General features: G+C 40.5%; 1 protein-coding gene across 4 annotated transcripts in view; it reads right to left on the reverse strand.

Annotated features, from left to right (window-relative positions):
• Positions 1 to 19,852, reverse strand: part of HERC4 (HECT and RLD domain containing E3 ubiquitin protein ligase 4) — a 29,348-nt gene that overhangs the window by 3,407 nt on the left and 6,089 nt on the right. For 3 of the 4 annotated variants that reach the window (XM_005428501.3, XM_031063221.1, XM_031063222.1), the window contains exons 5-22: positions 18,162 to 18,383; positions 16,129 to 16,220; positions 14,809 to 14,939; positions 13,968 to 14,128; positions 13,534 to 13,610; positions 11,364 to 11,488; positions 10,773 to 10,832; positions 10,181 to 10,292; positions 9,661 to 9,850; positions 8,491 to 8,663; positions 7,424 to 7,540; positions 6,405 to 6,428; positions 5,810 to 5,908; positions 4,481 to 4,648; positions 4,241 to 4,384; positions 3,209 to 3,375; positions 2,342 to 2,408; positions 2,048 to 2,130 (exon numbers count right to left, since the gene is read on the reverse strand). In XM_005428501.3, the coding sequence (XP_005428558.1) occupies positions 2,048 to 2,130; positions 2,342 to 2,408; positions 3,209 to 3,375; positions 4,241 to 4,384; positions 4,481 to 4,648; positions 5,810 to 5,908; positions 6,405 to 6,428; positions 7,424 to 7,540; positions 8,491 to 8,663; positions 9,661 to 9,850; positions 10,181 to 10,292; positions 10,773 to 10,832; positions 11,364 to 11,488; positions 13,534 to 13,610; positions 13,968 to 14,128; positions 14,809 to 14,939; positions 16,129 to 16,220; positions 18,162 to 18,383 (2,212 nt within the window). The remainder of the gene's footprint in view (positions 1 to 2,047; positions 2,131 to 2,341; positions 2,409 to 3,208; positions 3,376 to 4,240; positions 4,385 to 4,480; positions 4,649 to 5,809; positions 5,909 to 6,404; positions 6,429 to 7,423; positions 7,541 to 8,490; positions 8,664 to 9,660; positions 9,851 to 10,180; positions 10,293 to 10,772; positions 10,833 to 11,363; positions 11,489 to 13,533; positions 13,611 to 13,967; positions 14,129 to 14,808; positions 14,940 to 16,128; positions 16,221 to 18,161; positions 18,384 to 19,852) is intronic. The other variant, XM_031063223.1, reaches the window with a different exon arrangement.

Genomic DNA, 19,852 nt, shown 5'->3' on the forward strand with positions numbered 1-19,852 from the left:
TGGACTCACTGGCAACAAGCTGAAAGGCCTGAATTCCAGGGAATGTCTTGAAAGCTACTAATCAAACTCACTGCTCTATTTTTTTAAATTAAAAAGATTACCATATTTGCACTAAAAATGCAAATCAACTCCAAAAGGACATTTGAGTCTTGCACAGTAAAAAGACCAGTGCCAAGGAGCTGGGATACTGAGAAACAGATGGCCTGTTATCTGTGCTTGGTACAAGGAGTTCTCAGATCCTGCTGGAAACATCTCCAGCAGCACTTAAGGAAGATCTAAAACTTCTTGGTGTGATACAGCATTTATGGTAATTTCTGAAATCAATGCCAGTGCACACTGTTTAGTTTCTGCACTGGCAGTGACCTCAGCTGCACATTACAGCCATCCCACCAACACATGTTCATGTGCAAAGAGAGAATGCATTTCAACACCACCCCCAGCCCTTGAGTAATATCACCAGCAGTTTACAGAATCACAGAAACACATTTAGATGATGTGTTTATTGAAGCTGCTGCACTGAAAACGCTGGAGATGACCAAAGTGGTGATCCACACTCCTCCCCTTCAGCACTCCATGAGATCTCCTCCTTACCCATGCAGGGCAGGTAACTTGTGTAACACTAACAGTGCAAGGCTGCTCCAGGGAAAAGTCACAGTTTATAAACTAATTTATGTTATAAAATTAACTGAAGCATCAGGGAACATTTAGAGCTTGGGAAAGAGGAATTCTTCATTACTGCAAGACAATGTGTGGTAACAATGCAGCAGGCATTCCATAGGCACCTTGAAGCCTTTCCCATAATTCAATTTTACAGTCACTCAGTGACAGAACATCAAACCTACACCAGAGGACTGCAAAGCTACAGTGTTTCCCATGTGCAGTCAGTTCTCATGGACTGTGCTCTTTCCATTCAATTCTCCCTTTAGCCTGGGAGAAGTACAAGCACAGAGAACTCACAAAGATTAAAGAACAGACTGGAAAATTCTGCAAAAAGGGGACAAAAGCACCAGCAGGTATGTTCTGCCTATCCTCCAGGAGCAGAAAGGGAACAAAGGGCAGGAAAGGCTGTTTTTATAAATAAAAGTTACAGAATCACTGACCAAGGAAAAAACCCCTCCTGTCACTCCTCTTCTGACAACAACACTGGATTAACTTATTTAAGGTTATCTGCTCTACAAAGAGAAGACTTCACTGCAATCATACTCATGTGTGAATGAGGAGTTGTAATAATGGCCCTTAAGTCAGAGTTCTCATCATTACTCACTGAATTTCAGTGATATTCAGCTTCCTGCAGTGGGGCCTAAAGAGTTCAGCTTTTTATTTTCTCACATCCTACACTGCATTAGTGCACAACTCTGAACTCCATACACACAGTGTTAGTTAACTCCCTTCACATTTATTTAGACAAAACAATCCCTCTGGGCCTGTGACCCAAAGACAGCCTCAGGCCCCAAAAAGCACAAACAGCAGTGAACTGCAGGGCAGCAAACTGGGGGAACATGACTTCATTACCTGAGGCTGGAACTGGAGCACTAACCCCTGATGTGCAAACAGACCAAACTGCTATCTGCCTGAAAAACTGGTGACCACTGTCCAGCTTGGCAGCCTCTGGAAGGCTTCTGGCTGTCCAGGGTGTAACTACTGAAGGCCTTCAATAAACAGCCACATCAGTAACTTTGTCTAGCCTCTGTCCTAGGCAGGCACTCCAAGGCATCAGCAGCACCTCAAACATTTTTAATCTTATAAAATGCTTATGACTGGGCTTGAAGGGGACCTCTAAAGATCTAGTCCAACCTCCTGCCATGGGCAGGGACCAGAATTGGCCCAAGCCCTGTCCAGCCCAGCCCTGAGCACCCCCAGGGATGGGGCACAGCCCGTCTGTGTCAATGCAGGACAGCTCTTGCAGCAGCACAGCAGAGAAGAGCTTGGGAAAACAGCCAAAGCAGGTTTGCCTCCAAGAGCAGTGTCAGAGCTCAGCAAAGGGAATTTACAGCAGCCCAGGAACCCTCCCAAGGCAGCCAGCAACACTGTAACCCACAGAACTCACCTATTTTGTTTGACTACAGGAATGTCAGCACCTTTAGGAACAAGCTCCTTAATTTCTGTTGTACCAAAATTTTCCACAGTGATCTATTTGAAACAAAGAAAAACAGTGCAAGTCTTATTTACTGCATAAATACTTCTTCCCACCACTTAGTTAAAGCAACATGAATGGCAGACACAGGAGCTAAACCTCATGGGAATCAGCTGCTGATGCTTTTGTTCAAACACTCCATCAGAGGCAATTAAAATAGATGGTGTGAGCTTGCAAGACATATTTCAAACACTACATAAAACTTACAGTAAAATTAAGACAAAATGCTTCTTCTATGTCATCCTCTGGATAGTCCAGTAGCTGTTGCATTCCCCTGCAAAATAAGTTACAAAATACTTGCACCAGGGGAAAGAAAAATGGATTTATTTTCCTGAAGTGTTCCTTATGCTTTGATAATTCAAATTTAAGGAGTATCTTTCTACTGTTATTTCATTCATTATCTTACTGACTTGCACCTCGTGTAGTGCTGGGAAATTCCAAGCAATCATTTCCTTCTGGTATCCCATGGGGTGAAGAGAGAACATTCCTGTCCTAAGACTTCAGCTAAGGGGTTCCCAAAGCAGAGGCAGTTGGGACTTAAAAACCCCTGACTGGCTCTTCCACTGACACCTCTGATTTCTCCTTGAATCTATGAAAACCTTGGCATCCACAACACTGAGGCAACCAAGCATCCTTCTCTGTTCATTTGAGCCTCCTACCTGCCAGTCAGTCCTATGCAAACCCCTGGTCAAAAGGAAATATTTAGCATGTATTTGTTCCTGAAATAAGCAAAAGTATTTTCTTGATGGATTTAATTTAGGACTGAAACTATGTTCACACTTAGGCTTATAAAATTAGTGGCTAAAGCTCAAGGGGTTTGAATTTCAAGGGGTTTTTTTTCCCCGCCCTAAAATTCCTGTAGGATCATAAAGCAGAAGAGACAATCACTAACACCAAGCACTGAGACACAGGTGTTTACAACAGCAGGTGTCACATGTACCAAATGACACAGTGGCTACAATTTACTCTGAGCTGTTTACCCAGTGACTGTGGAAAGGAAATGTAATGTTCTTAGAGGAAAATGCTGATTTCAAAATTAATTTCTACCAACACCTGTTCTTCTTTCTTGCTTACCTGCCAACATCTGGCATCAATTCTTTTAAGTCATCCAGGGATGGTTTCTTATTCAATAGCTTTTTGTACAAAGCCAGAGGGAAATGAAGGTCTACAATAGTAAAATTATATATTGCTAGCCCACAGACAACACCAATCAAATGAAACAAGTCACTGTCTTCAAAGGTCTAAGAACAGAAAACAGACAAAATGGTTTAAAATAAAGAAGTTATTTTAACCTTGCAGAGTGCAGGAAGAAACGTACAGTACAGTATAATCTGAGTGAATTTAATTCGTATTTTCTTTAAATATGTATGTATCTGTAAGTACCAAGGAAAACAGAATAAAGTTTAACCAGCTGAGACTGAAATCCAGGGGAACAGAATCCTTTCTACCTAAAATTAAAAAGGCTGAGCTGCAACATATCCTGTGTTACAGGGGACCCATACTGCACTAAGGTTCTGGCTTTGTCACTGACTTCCTATTGCACCACTCAGCGGTTTAAGATGTCAATTTTTAAAAAAAAATTATTTTGGGGGGCAAGAGGGAAGAGTTCACTATTGAAACCCTCAGAATTAATTACCAAGGCTTTAAACACACCTCTGGGAATGGAAATATTCAGGTATTTGGGATCCAGCCACCCCAGTCAGTGTCCTTTGAAAGATGACTCAAAAGTCAGGGATCAAACCTTCCAAGAAAGTACAACCCCACGAGCACCCATCACCCACAAATGCAACTGCACACAGGGAGCCCTGTTCAACAGGCCACCCCCAGAATTTGTCTCTGCACCTGGATTTCCTGATTCTGCCCTTGGAATCAGCTTGTTCTGGCTACTTCTTCCTAAAACCCTGGCAGGCTTGGGGACAACCACCAAGGAGTAAACAAGGAATGGGGGAAGTTTTGATCTAACAATGGCCAAAGAAATTAAACTTTTTTTGAGAACACTCGCTTCAGCTCCTACTCTTGGCATAAAACCACCACAAATTACAATGTTCATATATTATTAATATAAATCCTGCAAGTTAAAATGACTGAATATAGATCACAGCCTACCTTATCAGAGAACCAGATCAGCCTGGACTCCTCGTAATACCTGAACATTCCATATTTGGGATCTAGCAACTCCCTCATGATGAGCAAAAAAAATTCTTTGCGAACGCCGCCAGCATCGACAGCTTCCTCCCCTACAAAAATGACCTGAAACACACAACTCAGTGAGCACTGAACTGCACACAGAGTGTCCAAAGATGTGCAAACCCATCCTCCAGCACTCTGAGCAGTGTCCTGTGATACCTTGAGGGGTTTCTTGTAGTCCACGTTCTTTGTTTTCCTGAGCACCTCCACAGCGTCCCCCACAATGTTGTCCCTCCGCACCATCACTATCAGGCAGGGGTTGACAGACTCAAACACTGGCAGGAAGAGAGAAGACAAATTCTGCCTGTGGGCCTGATCCACAGCCATCTGCAGGAAAACAAAGTGAAAAACTCCTGTCAGTATCACCAGGCCAGCAGAAGTGCACATGGGAATAACTACTGAATTTGCCCAAGTTTTCTTTGCATTCCTTGTATCTCAGGAAGTATTTGATTTCAGGAAATATTTTTCCTTTACCCATTGCTTTCAGGGAAGTGTAAGAACTCAGGTTTTAACATTCCAGTCAAAATACCTTGAATAACAAAAGGAAGCAAAAAGATCCTGCATTTCATCTAATGAAGAGTAAGCTGTTTAATATAAATCTGGCATGAAACCACACATACATTAAAAACTAATTCACAGCATGAAAAACAATTCACTTAACTTGCATGATAATTTCTGTATTAAAATTGTTTGAAAAAGAAAATGCTGTTGCAAATATTCTGAATATAATAGAGAACTCTTGAGAGTTTATGTGTTTTAATACTATTTAATATTGTTAATAGAAACATTTAATGTGAACATTTCCCTGAATCCATCAAATGTTGGTTACTGAGTGTGCACACCCATTTTTAAAGGCACATAAAGGACATTTATTATTAATTAAGAGCAAGGTTGTATTTTCCTACACAAGCCCATTACTTGAGCATGATTTCCATCATCTGGTTATTTTCAGACTCAGATCAATGACCCAGGTAATATTCCAAGTCTGCTCATATGGGAGGTGGGGTTGTTCCCTGGTTGTGGGAGGTGCCTGGGGTTTTATGTTTGTTTGTTTGTTTGGGTTGTGGGTTTAGGGTTTTTCATTGCTGCTTGGGGGTTTTGTACCTATACTATGGGTTGATAACACATAAAAAAACCATCTCACTACTGAAAGGAAAAGAAGTTCCTTGGAAATGTATGGCAAGTACAAAACAGTCGAATTTCAATGTGATCCCAACCCCACTACTGTCTATTGTGTGCGCACCCTGAGATTAAAACTAGATCCTTGATTTTTATAGGGGAGAAATTACACAGAGTTAAAAAATCCACCACAAAAAGCCAACAACAAAAAACACAAAAAAAACCCCAACAAAAACCCACAAACAAACAACCAAAAAACCCCAAAACAACACCACCAACCAGCCAAACCAAAAAAAACAACAGGAACCCCCAGGGTCCCCAACTCAGGGAAAAAATAATGAATCTGAACCATTAAAAACAGTCTCCTACCTGCATCTGTATGATTGCATCTGTTTGCAAGAGAGTTGTCTTTGCCTGGGCATCAAATACAAATGGGTATGTGCAAATTATAACAGGGATCTCTGTTAACTGCAATGAGAAGAACCATGTCATAGCTCAGCTTATTCAAAAGCCACAATCCTGGTTAAAAAAACCTTTACAGCAACACTCATTTAACAGATTTATTTTACTGGAAAGAGAACTCAACCCTGACTTAATATCAATGCAGAACCAAAGCATCTTAGGAGCATTAAGTAGATTTTTAATTGTTTAGTACTTCAGCCAAAAACAAACAAAAAAACCCCAACAAAAGTCAGTCAAGCCAGGCACAAACGACACTCTCACTTAGCATTTTCATTTCAGAACTGTTATTGCAGCTAGTGGGTACAGGAGCAGCCCTTTTTTCCAACTGCTGCTCCAAATTTGCAATACAGACAATTACATATTTTTGCACCACAAAGATTTTTTTCAGATTACAGCCATGGCTAATTTGAAGCTTTACTCCCAACAGAACACAGCAGACAATCCTTAACATTTCTGATTTCCTTACATTCTTCAAAAGAAATCAGATTGCATCCAATCTTACCTCAGTTAATCCATGGTTGACATCCTATGACAGCATTTGCACAAAGGTAGCAACAATTAAGATGAAAAAGCAGCATTAGTGTCTGCATTAATTACTCATCTCTGATGTAGAATTTAATAAATATTTATTTACTGCTTCCCCCCAAGAGAAGGTTTACTGAGAAATAAACATTAACCATAAACATTCTAATTTGTTTATTAAATACAAGCTTGTCTTTCAACACCCTGCTTATCAGTCTTTAAAACCAGGGCTGTTGACGTACTATGTTTGCTTGGATGCACAAAATTACACACCTAAAATGTTTACTTCCACACATTAATTTATGGCATCTGCTGGTACTGTTGCAAAATAATAAAATGTGGGTGGCTAGAGAAAACTTATTAAATTACTTACAATATTCTTTCAAAGCTAAAGTCAAGGAACCGTGCAAAAACCTATCCAAGTCACTAATTCTCTGCACAGTCATTAATTTGCTCCCACTTATCACTCTTCTGTTTACAGATGCAGGAATTAATTATCTCAGTTGTAGCTGCCAAACTCAAAGTAGAAAATTCCATCAGTTATCTGCCCCTGCAGCTCCTGCTGCACTCATTACCCAAGACAGCTGCAGCTTGCTCACTGACTGGACCTGTCTAATATGGCAATTCAGATTATTCTGGATGTTTTCCTGCTGTGGATTCTTACATTCCCAACGTTTTTGACATAGCAAGTCTTCAGTGACAGCATTCTGAATCACTTTTTAACTGACAGGTTCAAATACTGAGCAGTGTCAGTCCTAAGAATGATACCCCAGGAGAAAAACACCTTCTTAACAATTCCTCCTTAGCCAGTACCTGATATGAATCTGCTCAGCACTGCTCATCTCTGAAGATATTAATATGAAAAAAAAATTTAAAAAAAATTAAGAAAAAAATCCCCAGGCTTAGAGAATCTACGGATTTCTTTAAAGGGATAAAACAAACACAAAACATGGGAGGAAAACACCCACAAAAACCCAAATGAAAATCAACACAACTTACCATTCCCAATACCTGCTGCTGGAACCAGTTGGCATAGTCATTTCTGATATCTATCAAATCTTGTATCTCATGAATGTAAAATCTGTCATACTGTATAACTTGTCCTCTTTCATTTACCTAAGGAAGTGCAAGTTATTTTTTTATTAGTTTTCAAAGGGATATTTTTCCATGTTTTTCAAGCATTTCATACATCAGCCACAGATACCCAGCTACCAAAAAAATTCTAGAAAAACAACAGTGCCTACAAGAAAGCAAAAAACAATGTTAAAAACATGGATACATGGACTATTCAAACTTCCACCAAAGAGTGAAGGAAAATACAATTAACTGCCCTACAGTTATTGCATCACAGGGCTGCCACTCTGAAACATCGTGTGACCTCAGAGGAACAGTGATAACGCACATATTCATGTGCACTAGGGAATAAATACCTGTTCCTGTATTCACACAGGTTTCAGAGCTATGATTCAATAACTCTAGTCTTAGTTATAGTATGGACACTATTACCTGTGAGCAGAGGAACAGTTTCCATCTAAAAACAATAAGCTTAAAAAAAGAGAGATGTGGGAAAAGTAACTTTATACGGAGGCTTGTCTCTACAGTACAATTTTAATCCAGAAGCATCCACATTTTCCTAATACACACGTCTTTTCCCAAGGACTGCTAATTGGCAAAGCAGCAAGATAGTTATAAAGATCCTGCCTTTATACTCAGATAATCTAAGCCTATTTTTCACAAAAAAATCCCCCTCCAAACCACCAGATACTCAATCTGCAAAACACCCCAGAGCTGTCACCCCTTCTCCCCCCACCTCTCACTTTAATCCATACAGAAGCAAATGACTGGGTAACTCTGTGCTCCCAAAAAACAGTTAATTCCATCATCATGTCAGACTGGAACCCAGAATCCCAATGATTCATGGGTCCAGATGAACAACTACAGATATTTCTGTGGATGCAATTCTGATCTTTCACACTGATCAGTAACTTAGCTTCTACCAACTGCCCAGCACAGAGATGCTGACAAAGCCAAGCAGCCCAGGAACTGTTCAGAAACACCAAACATACTCTGTGCAGTATTTCCAGGACTCTGAAGGCTGTGTGGAGGAAATTGGTGAGTATTCTTCTGTCAGAAGGGGGAAGGCCCATCTTGCACACCTTCAAAAGGTGCACTACGACATCCTTGTAGAGTTCCACTATCTTCAGGAACAAGGGAGGTTCAAGTACAGACCACCAATTTTCTGTCAACACATGGTGAATACATAAATTTAGTACTTGTCACTGCCACACTATGTTATGTTATCTTCTTAAGAAACATGTTTGGCTAGAAAGCATAAGCATCAGTTACTGCAGACTCTGAAAAAAAAAGTTGCGGCACAACAAATGTGCTATTGTTACACATCAAATCTAAGTCCCCTGAAGTCTGTTCATCCAGACAGTGTCACAGTGTAACATTTGGTAAGAAAAGATGGCTCAAAACCTGAAATCTTAAGGGAACAGTAGTGAGAGCAATAGAAAATTATGGAAAAGGATCTAGAGCTCAAAAAACTGTCAGTTTGCTTTTCTTTTCTCTCACACCAAAAACTACTGAAAAAACCAAACTGAGATTACATGGCAAAGCGTAACTGAGGAAAATGAAAGTACCCTCTCAAAAAGAAATCAATTAATAGCAAAATATTCTGAAAACAGTTCTTTAAGCTGAATTTCTTTAAGCTGAGTACAACAAGAAAGTGTAAAGAAGTAGAGTTAAAAAACAGAGTTATTCTCAGCTGCATATTTGGAGACCACATCTTGGCACCAGCAAGAGAAGATCAACTGCCTCAGAAGCTCAGAACAGGTGCTGTAGTCACAACCAAGACATTTTAACATCTGCTCTGCAACACTTCTGTAAATTGCTTAGAGCTTGTTAGCTGTCTGACCACATAATTTTCACTTTAAAGAGCAAAGACACATATCAATTACACTGAACTACATAGCTTAATTCCTCCCAAATGGCATCAGTCCAAAAACTACAATAGCAGATGAATTCACAGGGATGGCCTGTTAACTCACCCTGAAGCAACAGAATAAGTGTTTTCTTACACCAAGCAATGTTAAGCCTTAACTTTCTCACTGGGGAATTGTAGGGAACTGTAAATACACAGCAGGTGCTGCCAAGGCCAGGTCTTCACTGATGGGATTTCTGTACATTTTCATCTGCAGATCCTTAGTTTTAAGAGTAAAAATTCAGTTTCTTACCAAGAACTTTCAGAGGAGCCTTTTCTAGGTTCAGAAGAGCTGCTCCAAAAGGAATAGCTAACGTGGTGAAATTGTTTTCATCACTCATCAGTGGGCACTCTGGTAGAGTGAGATACAGCCTCAAAGCTTCAACATCTGGTAAGGAGCTGGTCAGTTTGGGAATAAGGTTCTTTTCCAAACTAGCTGCCACCTGCAGCACATCAGAAAATTCTGTTTATTTTAATACAATTGAGATTTTAAACAAGTCCCCATGTATATGAAAACTAATCTAGAAAACAATAATTAAGAGCTTCAGTGAAAACTATTATACATTTAGACAATGACAGTAAATATTCAAATAGAATATGCTGATGTATCACCTAATTGTCACAACAAAACACAGTTTCACACATTTGCAGTCAATACATTATTGAGTAAATAAATCTATTTACAGGGCTGGACCAAGCATAACAGTAATATTTCTGGAGAGCTGTAACCCAGAAAGATAACCCCAAATGTAAAGAAAACACACAGCACAAACCTGTTGTGATATCTGAGCGTGCTCAGGCTGGATGAGTTTGTGGAAGAGTAGTCTAGCAGCATTCATGTCAACCCCTGAGAATCTAGCGCTGGTTTTGTAATGATCGTCATTGCTGCACGAAGGGAAAAACCCAGAAAGACTCAATCCTGTGTTCTCAGCGACCCAAGACTTTAACCCCTTGACTTTTAGACCTACTGACTAAGGATTTAAAATGTATCAGACTTCCATGTTTTATATGACCTTAGAAACAACTAAGAAACAACCAGAAAAAAATCTCCTCTAACCACAAGAAAATCACACAAAAGGACTTGGATGTGAACCAGCCCACGCAAGGAACTGCCCTGGAATTACCAACAACCCAGGGGTGACAGATGTGATGAGCTCTGCTGGCTTACATGGCAGCAACCACGACAGCCTGGAGCCACTCTCACTACAAAACACAGGGCAGGAAAGCAGGAGCTTCCACGGAGGGTATCAGAGCACCAATGAGGCAGGAAACCCTGGAAAGGTGTCCCAGGGACACAAGGGACACCAGGATTTGCCAGCACTAATGCTGCCCACAGGAACACCAGGTAAAAACCCACCCACTTACCTCAGTGCCAAAAAGCTCCCATTCAGGCACCCAGCAGAGGAGAACGTTCCATCAATTTCACTGAAATTAGTCACATGAAATGTTACATTAGGTTTTCTTTTTAAAAATTAGCATTTGCAATAAATAAAAACCCCTGTATTTAATCCCTAATGAATTAGATTGTGTAAAGGATGGGACTCTGACTCAAATGTGACTAAACAATTCTAGATTAAACTTCCATTCAAGACTCAGCACTTAGGACAGCTCAAATCACAGCCAGTCTTGCATTCAATTGCTTTGCATACTCTTTTATTAAAATAGAAGCAATAATCTTTGAGTTGTTCTCATATTCCTTTAGATGTATTGCTATTTTTCAATGTGCAATTAGATACTTAATTTCATCTTGCATAATCATCTAAACTGGAGCAGAGATGACACAGTCTCAAGGATCTAAACTACTCAACAAGCACGACAAGGAAAGCACAGCAAGAGCTCTGCACGTCCCAAAATCAGTAGTTACAAACAGCTCTGCTCTGTATGCCCAAAGCCCCACTAATGCTCAGTTCAGAAGCAGAATCACCAAAGACCACTCCTGTCCCTTACATCACTTACTTAGCTATCTCTACAGGAAGTCTTCCAGATGGGAAACTCAGCAATCTTTGAATAAACGTTTCATTCACAGTCCAGATCTGCTTCCAAAGGTCAGGATTCCTAAAATCATCTGGTGGCACCATGTTCTAAATAAATTGTAAAGAAAGCATAAAGAATCAGGCACACAAAATTGATTTCCAGAAAAATCAGCTCTCTGGTTGAGCTGTCTTAGCTGACAATTTGCCTACCCAGCCTACTGCAGTGGAATACTCTGTGTTTAACAGCTCTGCACGCCCTGTGAAAGCAGAGCATGCCCTAAACCCATCTCCATTAGGTGTTAATTCACACACCTTGCTAAATGGCAACTCCCTACACATCACTTGTCTCAGGGATGAACACTAACTGAGCTTCAGATGTGAGCAGCAAGCATCTCCCCTGCAGCCACCAGGAGCCACTTAGCTCCCTGCCAAGCTGTGAGCACACAGGAAAGGAGCCATTCCATTTTCCAGACAGATGTTCTTCCACCCCACTTCCACCAGGCTCCTCTGAGAATGATCATGCTTCTGTGAACATGCCCTGCCTCATCAGAGGAGCTGCATTTGGAAGTGCTGCTCATAGTGGAATTCATTTTCTAACAGCTGTAATAGTAAAGAGGAGGAGAAGCAAGATCATTGTTTTCAGTAGGAGCACAGGTTCAAAAAGAGATGGCAAATAGCACCAAAACCAAGATAAAACTATCAAGAGAAAACATTCCTCCCGAGGATGCCATCTGACAACACTGAGCTGACTCAGTGTGACAGTGACTATCTGCTGCCAAAAATCAGCACTCCTGATCCCATCCCACAGCATCAGCTTGAGGAACACTTCTGCCATTTCCCTTCCACCCAGCCAAAGAAAACAACCTGGGGAACTGAGCAGCCCAAAAACTGACCTGAGGAAATGGATTTTGGCTGGGCCCCTTAACTGGCAGGGACACACAACCCCCAGGGGTGCAGCACACACAGAACTAAGGAAGGATTCAACACAAATTACCAAACCAAAGAGTACTAAAGGGATACTTCTGCAGCATCACAGTTCATCTATTGCTAATACCTTCTGTACAGAACAAGTCACAATAACTGCATTCATACAGTCTCCAGTTCACCTCAATTAGTCACTCAGAAACTACTCCAGTAATTATGCAAATTGCACATAAAGTTATTAAGGAAGCTTTAACAGACAAGTTTTGAATCTCTATTATAAGCAATTTTCCAGTTTACACCTGCTAAGCAAGTTTCTCTCAAATATAGCAATGGTTAAAATTCTATCAGAATTTAGACAGAGAGCCCAACAAGCCAATCCTAGAAAAACTGCTGATTCTGTACATCTAGAACAGGCTGTGAGCACAAAGCACTGCTGCAAGTCTGACCTGTACTCAGATTTTCTTCATAAACATGCTTCCCCACTAAAATCCATTTTCCCTTGTGTCCAAATTAGTTTTCACCCTACATACTCAACTCTTGATGCTTCAATAATCCCCATGGTCTAATATCTGCTGAGCTGTACTGGAAACAGTCCCATGAATCTTCACCTTGTTTTTATTTTATCTCCCAACTCATCCCCCGATAGCATTTTCCTTCCATCACACTTCCACTTTGCCACTTTTACTGTAGAGTCCTTCTAGACTCTTTTAGGTACTAGGATTTAAACAGATCAATGCTTGTTACTTTAAAATGTAAGCTTTAAGACTATGATAAAACTGACACAACAAACTATGTCACCAGCAGTAATTTTTAGCAAAAAGTTCCATTTGTTTCCTTACCACTGTGGTACTTTAAAATGGCTACAGAGCAGAAGACACCAAAGCTGCTGCTGTGGAGGAGGCATGAGGAGGACAGGGCAAGGAGCAAAGAGCTCAAATATTCAATCAATTCTTCCCTTATGACATGAAAAGAAGTGCATTCATCCATCAAGAAAAAAGCTCATGCCAAAAAAGTCTCAATCTCACATGACTTCTGACAGCTAACACACACTAAGGGATCCAAGTCCTCCAGCTGCTACCATGACTTGGTGCCTTTTGCTTCCACACTGCTCCAACAAACTTTACAATACAGTCACATGCACCTTCAACATCAAAATAGTTTAAATGCACCCAAAAAACTAAAATCCAACTTTCACAAGATTTGGAACTAAATTACACTTAATTTGTTACCTGTGGATAAAAGAAGTGCGCAAAACTTTGGTCCCCACCAGAGAAAATTCTCTTTACACAGTAGCACTCCTCACTGTCTGCAATAGGAATAAAAAACAGGCCACTGTGAAAACGTGAAATTGAAAATGATTAAGATACTGCAATCAACACTGGGTTACAGAAAGGTTCCCTTGGGGTAGAGCCTTGATACAACACACTGACACACCAGTTAATGACACAATGGTCAAGACCATCTTTCTCTGAGGTAAGTTCTAGGACTAGTGCTACCAGAGGCCCCCACCCACTGGCATGCAATTCCTACAGCAGGAACCCAGAGCACAATCAAACTGTTTGGGAAAAAATATTACAATCCATAATCAGTTTAAATCTCAAGACTTTTAAGCCACTACAAAGGAACAGGCAACCAAGCAGTAAATGCATCAGCTGGTGCTTACCTGTGCTCATTGGGCACTGAGTACTGAAGGGAATCCAGTTTCCTCTCACTGTGAAGGGACTTTTCCTGTTACTGGTGGTCCCTGTACCCAGCTGCCCATTGCCTCCCAGTCCAAAAGAGTAAATTCTTCCAGAGGAAGGGACAAACGCAGTGGTGTGCTGCCTAGGGCAAAGAGAATTCAGTAACACAAACCTAAGCACTGGAACAAGCTTTGTGCAGGCCTGGCCAGGACTTGTGCTAAGCAGTGTGTGAAAGGTCCTGTCCTGCCCAACACCCACTGCTCTCCTGCAATGCCCTGCCACTGGCAATGTTCCATTTACACTCCAACAGGCAATCCTCCTTTTTTATGGAAAGGTTCCCAGAATGGACCTGCCAGTGCTTAGCCCCTGTCTGACCTTTAGAGCATATCAGAAATGAGTGTCTGGAGACTGCCTGCACCTCCCTTCCCTTCCCATCCTGCTCAACTCCAGATTCCCCCTCTCCTATCACAGGCCTGTAAAGAACCAGCTGGGAATTTGTGTAAACTATTTTGTACTTTCCCAAACACACTTGTTCCTCAACAGGAAATGAAGTGACAGTAACAAACTCTCACACCTCACACTACTGTTCACACTGCCAGTTTAGAAAATCACAGCCTCTCAAATAGACAACTTCCTTTAGCTCTTCTATGAATGCTTTTAGAATCCCCAAAACATCACTAAATATCTTTTGTCAGGGGTCATTTTGTCTTCCCTGACCACAAAGGCTAAGAAAACCCCCACTTCATATTGCAATAGATAAAAAGTTTTATACAAAACAGGTTATGAGTAAGAGTCACAGGGTTAGCACAGAATAGACCTTACCTGCCACAGGTGATTTGTGTGACAACACTTCCCATAAGCTCAAAAACTTTCCTGGGATTTATCTCATGGCCAGTAGAGTTATGACCCAGCTGACCATAGCCTCCAGCTCCAAATGTAAAAACCCCACCTTCCTAAACAAATAAATTTTTTACATTAATATGATCATGTATCTCAGAACAAGAAACTTCACAGAAACAGGGGTTTAATAAAACTTTTCTGGTGATTTTGGCATTGCAGGGAAAGGACAGAAAATACACAGGGCACAACAGGGTCCTGAGACACAGAAGAATTGCAAGTTAACTGGAGTTATTAAAACATGGCACAGCTATGAAATATTATCTTACTTGTGTTAAATCAGACTCATCTAATTAACTTATTATCATACAACAGTCCTACCATTAACTTGTGTCATTTACAGATCCTAATCCTCATTTTCCCTCTTTCCCAGTTTTCTTGATGAACTCTACCCGTGCACAAACTCCCTCTATTGAAAGCATACTTCAGCTTTGAAACTCTGAATACAAATGTTGAAATGATTAGCCAACAGGAAGCTGCCCTGCTCAGCAGATGATCCACAGTGTGGCTAAAACAGCCACAGTATCTGAAAGCATAAGAAACCAGAAATTTCAACATTGTTGTAAGGCAAGTAATTTTTTAAGAGTTTTTGATTAATCAAGAAATTACCAACACCTTTAATGTTTAAACCAAAAACATTTTCAGAAGTTGTACACCTTACCTCACAACAACTTTGAAACTTGCCATTTTCAGATGCTTTGAAATTGTGACTCTGTTTCTTTCACCTCTATCTGCATCAGCCAGGCCCTCAGCTGGAAACCATCACCAGAACTGCAGCACCCACTGAGGAAACCCAGCAGCCTCAGACACTGAGTCAGGACAGCAAACAGTGCCAGGCTCTTCTGAGCTTCAGGAGGACTTGGAGAATGCTCACACACACAAACACACACAGCACTGCCCACAAAAGGTGTGAGAGCCCCTGGCTCTGCAGGGACAGTGGAGCCATGTACATGGGTGGCAATCTCTACAAGCATTCACAGTACATTCAGTACCTCAACCCAGCCCATCAGCTTTAAAGTAAGTTTGGAGTTAACCTCTATGCATGAAAAAGGAAAATAATGCAAGATTTCTTGTATTTGGTAATTTTTTTCAAATATTTAACCATTCTTCCATTCTTTCCTCAACTTAACCCCATAAATTTACAAGAAAATTTATTTAGAATTTAGTTTATTATTTCCTGTTCAGGTAGCATCTTCTCCTGGAAATATTAAAAAATTGGAGCATAAACATATCTAAGTTCTGTACCTTTGTAAGGGCAGCTGTATGATCTTCTCCACAACATATATGAACAACCTTCTGACTTCTCAGGGACTTCAGCAGTGTAGGAACATACCTGTCTGAAAGTTTTAATAGAGAAAGGTCACTTATTTTGACAATAAAAAGCAAAAACCAAATAGTTTTTCTTGTTTATTCTAATTTGGTTCTAGCCAAGCAAGCAGGTTAAATTTGTTAACACAATCACCATGACTGAGTTTATGGATCCTGGAGATGGAAGTGTTATTACAAAATAAAACAGGGACTATGACACTGAGAAACTTTGCGGCCCATGCCCTCATTTTCACTAGCACAGGATCATGTGTCAATACACAGACAACTAAATATGGAACATTACATTAGACCTGGCACTGGTCATGAGAAAAGAAGATAAATTATCATTGTTTCTGTGTTTAAATGAATTGTTTATGTGTTTCATGTTTTTAAAATGTTCCTGTAAGTTGGTATTGATACCTTTTCCTTAGTCCTAAAAATGGAGAACCAGACCCAGCTAAGGGATAAGGGGTTTTTACCTCAGTGTTTAATTAGGGTCCTTACTGGTGCTCCACCTGGCCAAGGTGGGATGTGCTGCAATGCACACACATGACAGGCCCCCTATGCCATTTACAGACCTTACAAATGAGCATATCTACCAAGGATGCCCCAATGGGAGGCCTGGATGAATGCTGTGATATTGCCCCATCTGTGGAATTCTACCCTGCATGGGCCAAATCTCTATTTTGCAGGGCTTGTTTTAGAGGGGACCTTGGTTTCCCAAGACAGTGTGGGGTTTTCTGGCCTCCTGCTACAAGGCCTCCTGGCCTGACAGAATCCCAGGACTACGCCAAGTTATCAGGCCTAAGGAATGCTAAGAATACTGAGGACACATAGAAGGTAGATTAAAAAAAAAAGAAAAAAAAAATCATCTTGGCATCAGTGTCAGTCTGGCTTCTTTGGAAAGTGTATTTATACAGAGTTTAATGTTAGTGACTGCATGACAGAACGGGGCACTGAACAAACAGGAAGCAAACATAACTTCCCTCCATCACTAGGACAAGTCAACTTTGTCAACTTTGCACAAAGGCAATTCTTTAAAATGTCAGTGCTAATGTCTCAAAACCTGTCAGGCATGCTAACATGTCTGCAAGAAACCCTATGAAGCACTGAGAAGTGATGCTACATAAAAACCTAGGTTACACACATTCCAAGGACTATGTAGGAGCAACTGAAGTCTCCCATGATTTCTGAAAAGTAATTGTAATTTTCTTATTACATGAATGTGACAATTTTTAAGGCATTTAGATGAGTATTTTATTTACAACCCATTTTCCCCATTTTAAATGGTGTTGACAACAATGAATCAGTAAGAAAATGTGAACTCATGACACCATCTATAGATTATCCACTACTAAACTGTGTATTAGAGGACCCTGACAGCAAACTGCCATCTTGGAGCCCTGTGAGCACATACTGTGCATGTAACACAATTCAACCAAAAAAGAAATAATTTTTTGTCTAATCTAACCACTTGCTAAAAATGACTGAAGGTCATCCACTTAGCAGAGGAAATTTTGGAAATGGTTAGCCAAAAATTGTGAATGATTATCAAAAGTGGCCTGAGAAAGGAATGTAAAAGTAAATGGCAGTAAAATATGAAGATGGCCTAATTGTGACTACTAAGGACAGCCAATTAGTTGTGACAGATTACTGCTTTTGCCAAGCAGTTTCATCCACATACAATTCAGTTCAAACTGTAACTACTGCACAGTATTTCAGTTCAATCCCATTCAGGGACAGGCAAAGAATACAAGTGAAGCAGGCAAGAGCTCCAACATACCACTGTCAGCATTCCCCCGACACTGAGGAAACACCTCTGTGCCTGCTCTGTGCCATCCCACGTGGCACTGGCACACTCCAGCAGCACTGCCCAAGGTTTGCTGTGTCTGCTCCTCTCCAGGAACACTGCTCTCCTCAGATCCACCCAAACCCTTCAGCACAAACCCCCCGAGGCAATGCTTCCTTACCAGTATCATCATTAACACCCAGCTGCCCAAATTTGTTGCGTCCCCATCCAAAGATGGCTCCAGAAAGAGTCAGTACAAAACTGTGAGCTCCTCCTGCTGCAATCTGTGCAAAAGGGATTCCCAGCAGAGATTTAATCATTTGTGGTGAGGTCTGTTTGTTATACTCATAACCTAAGCCCAGCTGGCCATATTTGTTTTGTCCCCAGGAAAACACTTCACTTCCTGTTTGAAGGAAAAAATAAACAACCAAGAAATACAATTAATATAGTTTAATAATACAATGTTTATCCACTGTAAGAAAAGCTAAAAGTTAGACTGTCACTCTTCAAAAACTTTTGAGTTTGAAAATGCATACATATTACTGACTTCTGAAGCTGAGCATTCTTGAGTAATTTGCAGGCATTCAACTCAAGCACTTAATCAGACTGGAAGTATTCAAATCACATTCAAACTCTTAACATTCCTGTTCCAACAGTGCCAGATCTACTGAGCTTGGCTATTACAAAGCAAGGCGCTGCTCCATGGCAAGTTCCCCTCCTGCACAGATGTTTATGCAGACATCTGCTGAAGCTGCAGCCTGGACATGGAAAATTTTCCTACTTCCAATCAAAAACCTCATTTAAGGTTTTCTAAGGTAAGACACTTAAATTTTGACAGACAATTTAAGAGATGCACATTTTTAAATACTGTCTTCATTACATGATCACTGAAGCACAAGGTTTATAATGTCATTTGATAATTTACAAAGAAAAAAAAACATTTTAAAGAATGACAATCAAAGACCTATTGATGTTAAGATAAATAAAATATTCTCTTGAACAACCAATGTTTTGCCAAGGTATTTACTATCCTAAAGATCAACACCCAAACACAAAATAATTTACTTCTGCTGACGTGACATGTTTTCAAGAGCAATGTTACCTTCAAAATGCTTCCTATGTCTCTCCCATCTCCACCTTTCCAGTAAGAGTTTTATCAAGATGGGGAAACAATGGAACCCATCCCCTGGAGCAATGGTCTCAGATTTTATTTATTGATATTAACAACTAAACCCAAAACGCCCTACAGTGCATGTGAAGAACAGAACCAGAGCTGCAAACCCACGACCTGGCAATAAAACAGTGATGCTGTACTTGAAGCCTCTAACTATTTAAAACACTGAGCGAATTTCAAATCACAAATTCCTGTGACATTCTTGCACCTCTGACCAACAGAACACTGGACAACACAACTCTGCTGCAGATCTTAACTCAGGCAAAGGGTTACTCCTAAAACTCTGTCTGCCCTGAAACAAAGGCATTCCCCTGGGTTATAATGATAATTACACCTGGGAATACATAATGGCACAGGAAATGCTCAACATGAGCCCATGAAAAGTCACATACAGAACCCAGGCACATATAATTAGTATAAACTACTGGATTTGAAGGAAAAAAAAATCATTCCGAGTACAATGAACAGCTGCCTCCCCACAGTTATTTGGTTCATATTTTAAACACACATTGTGAAGAAACAATGACAAACTACAAACTTTCTGGAATTTTGTTCTGAGGTGGGAAGTTCCCATTAACCCTTTCCAGCAGCCGCTTCTTCCAAGTGGAAGTTTTGGCCACAACTCTCCTGTCTCATGATGAGCCAAGCAACAAGCAAATTTAAATTCATTTTTGTTTCTGGAGAGCTGCACTAACCAG

Source organism: Geospiza fortis, unplaced genomic scaffold (assembly GCF_000277835.1).
Source record: "Geospiza fortis unplaced genomic scaffold, GeoFor_1.0 scaffold614, whole genome shotgun sequence".
Classification (NCBI taxonomy): Eukaryota; Metazoa; Chordata; class Aves; order Passeriformes; family Thraupidae; genus Geospiza; species Geospiza fortis.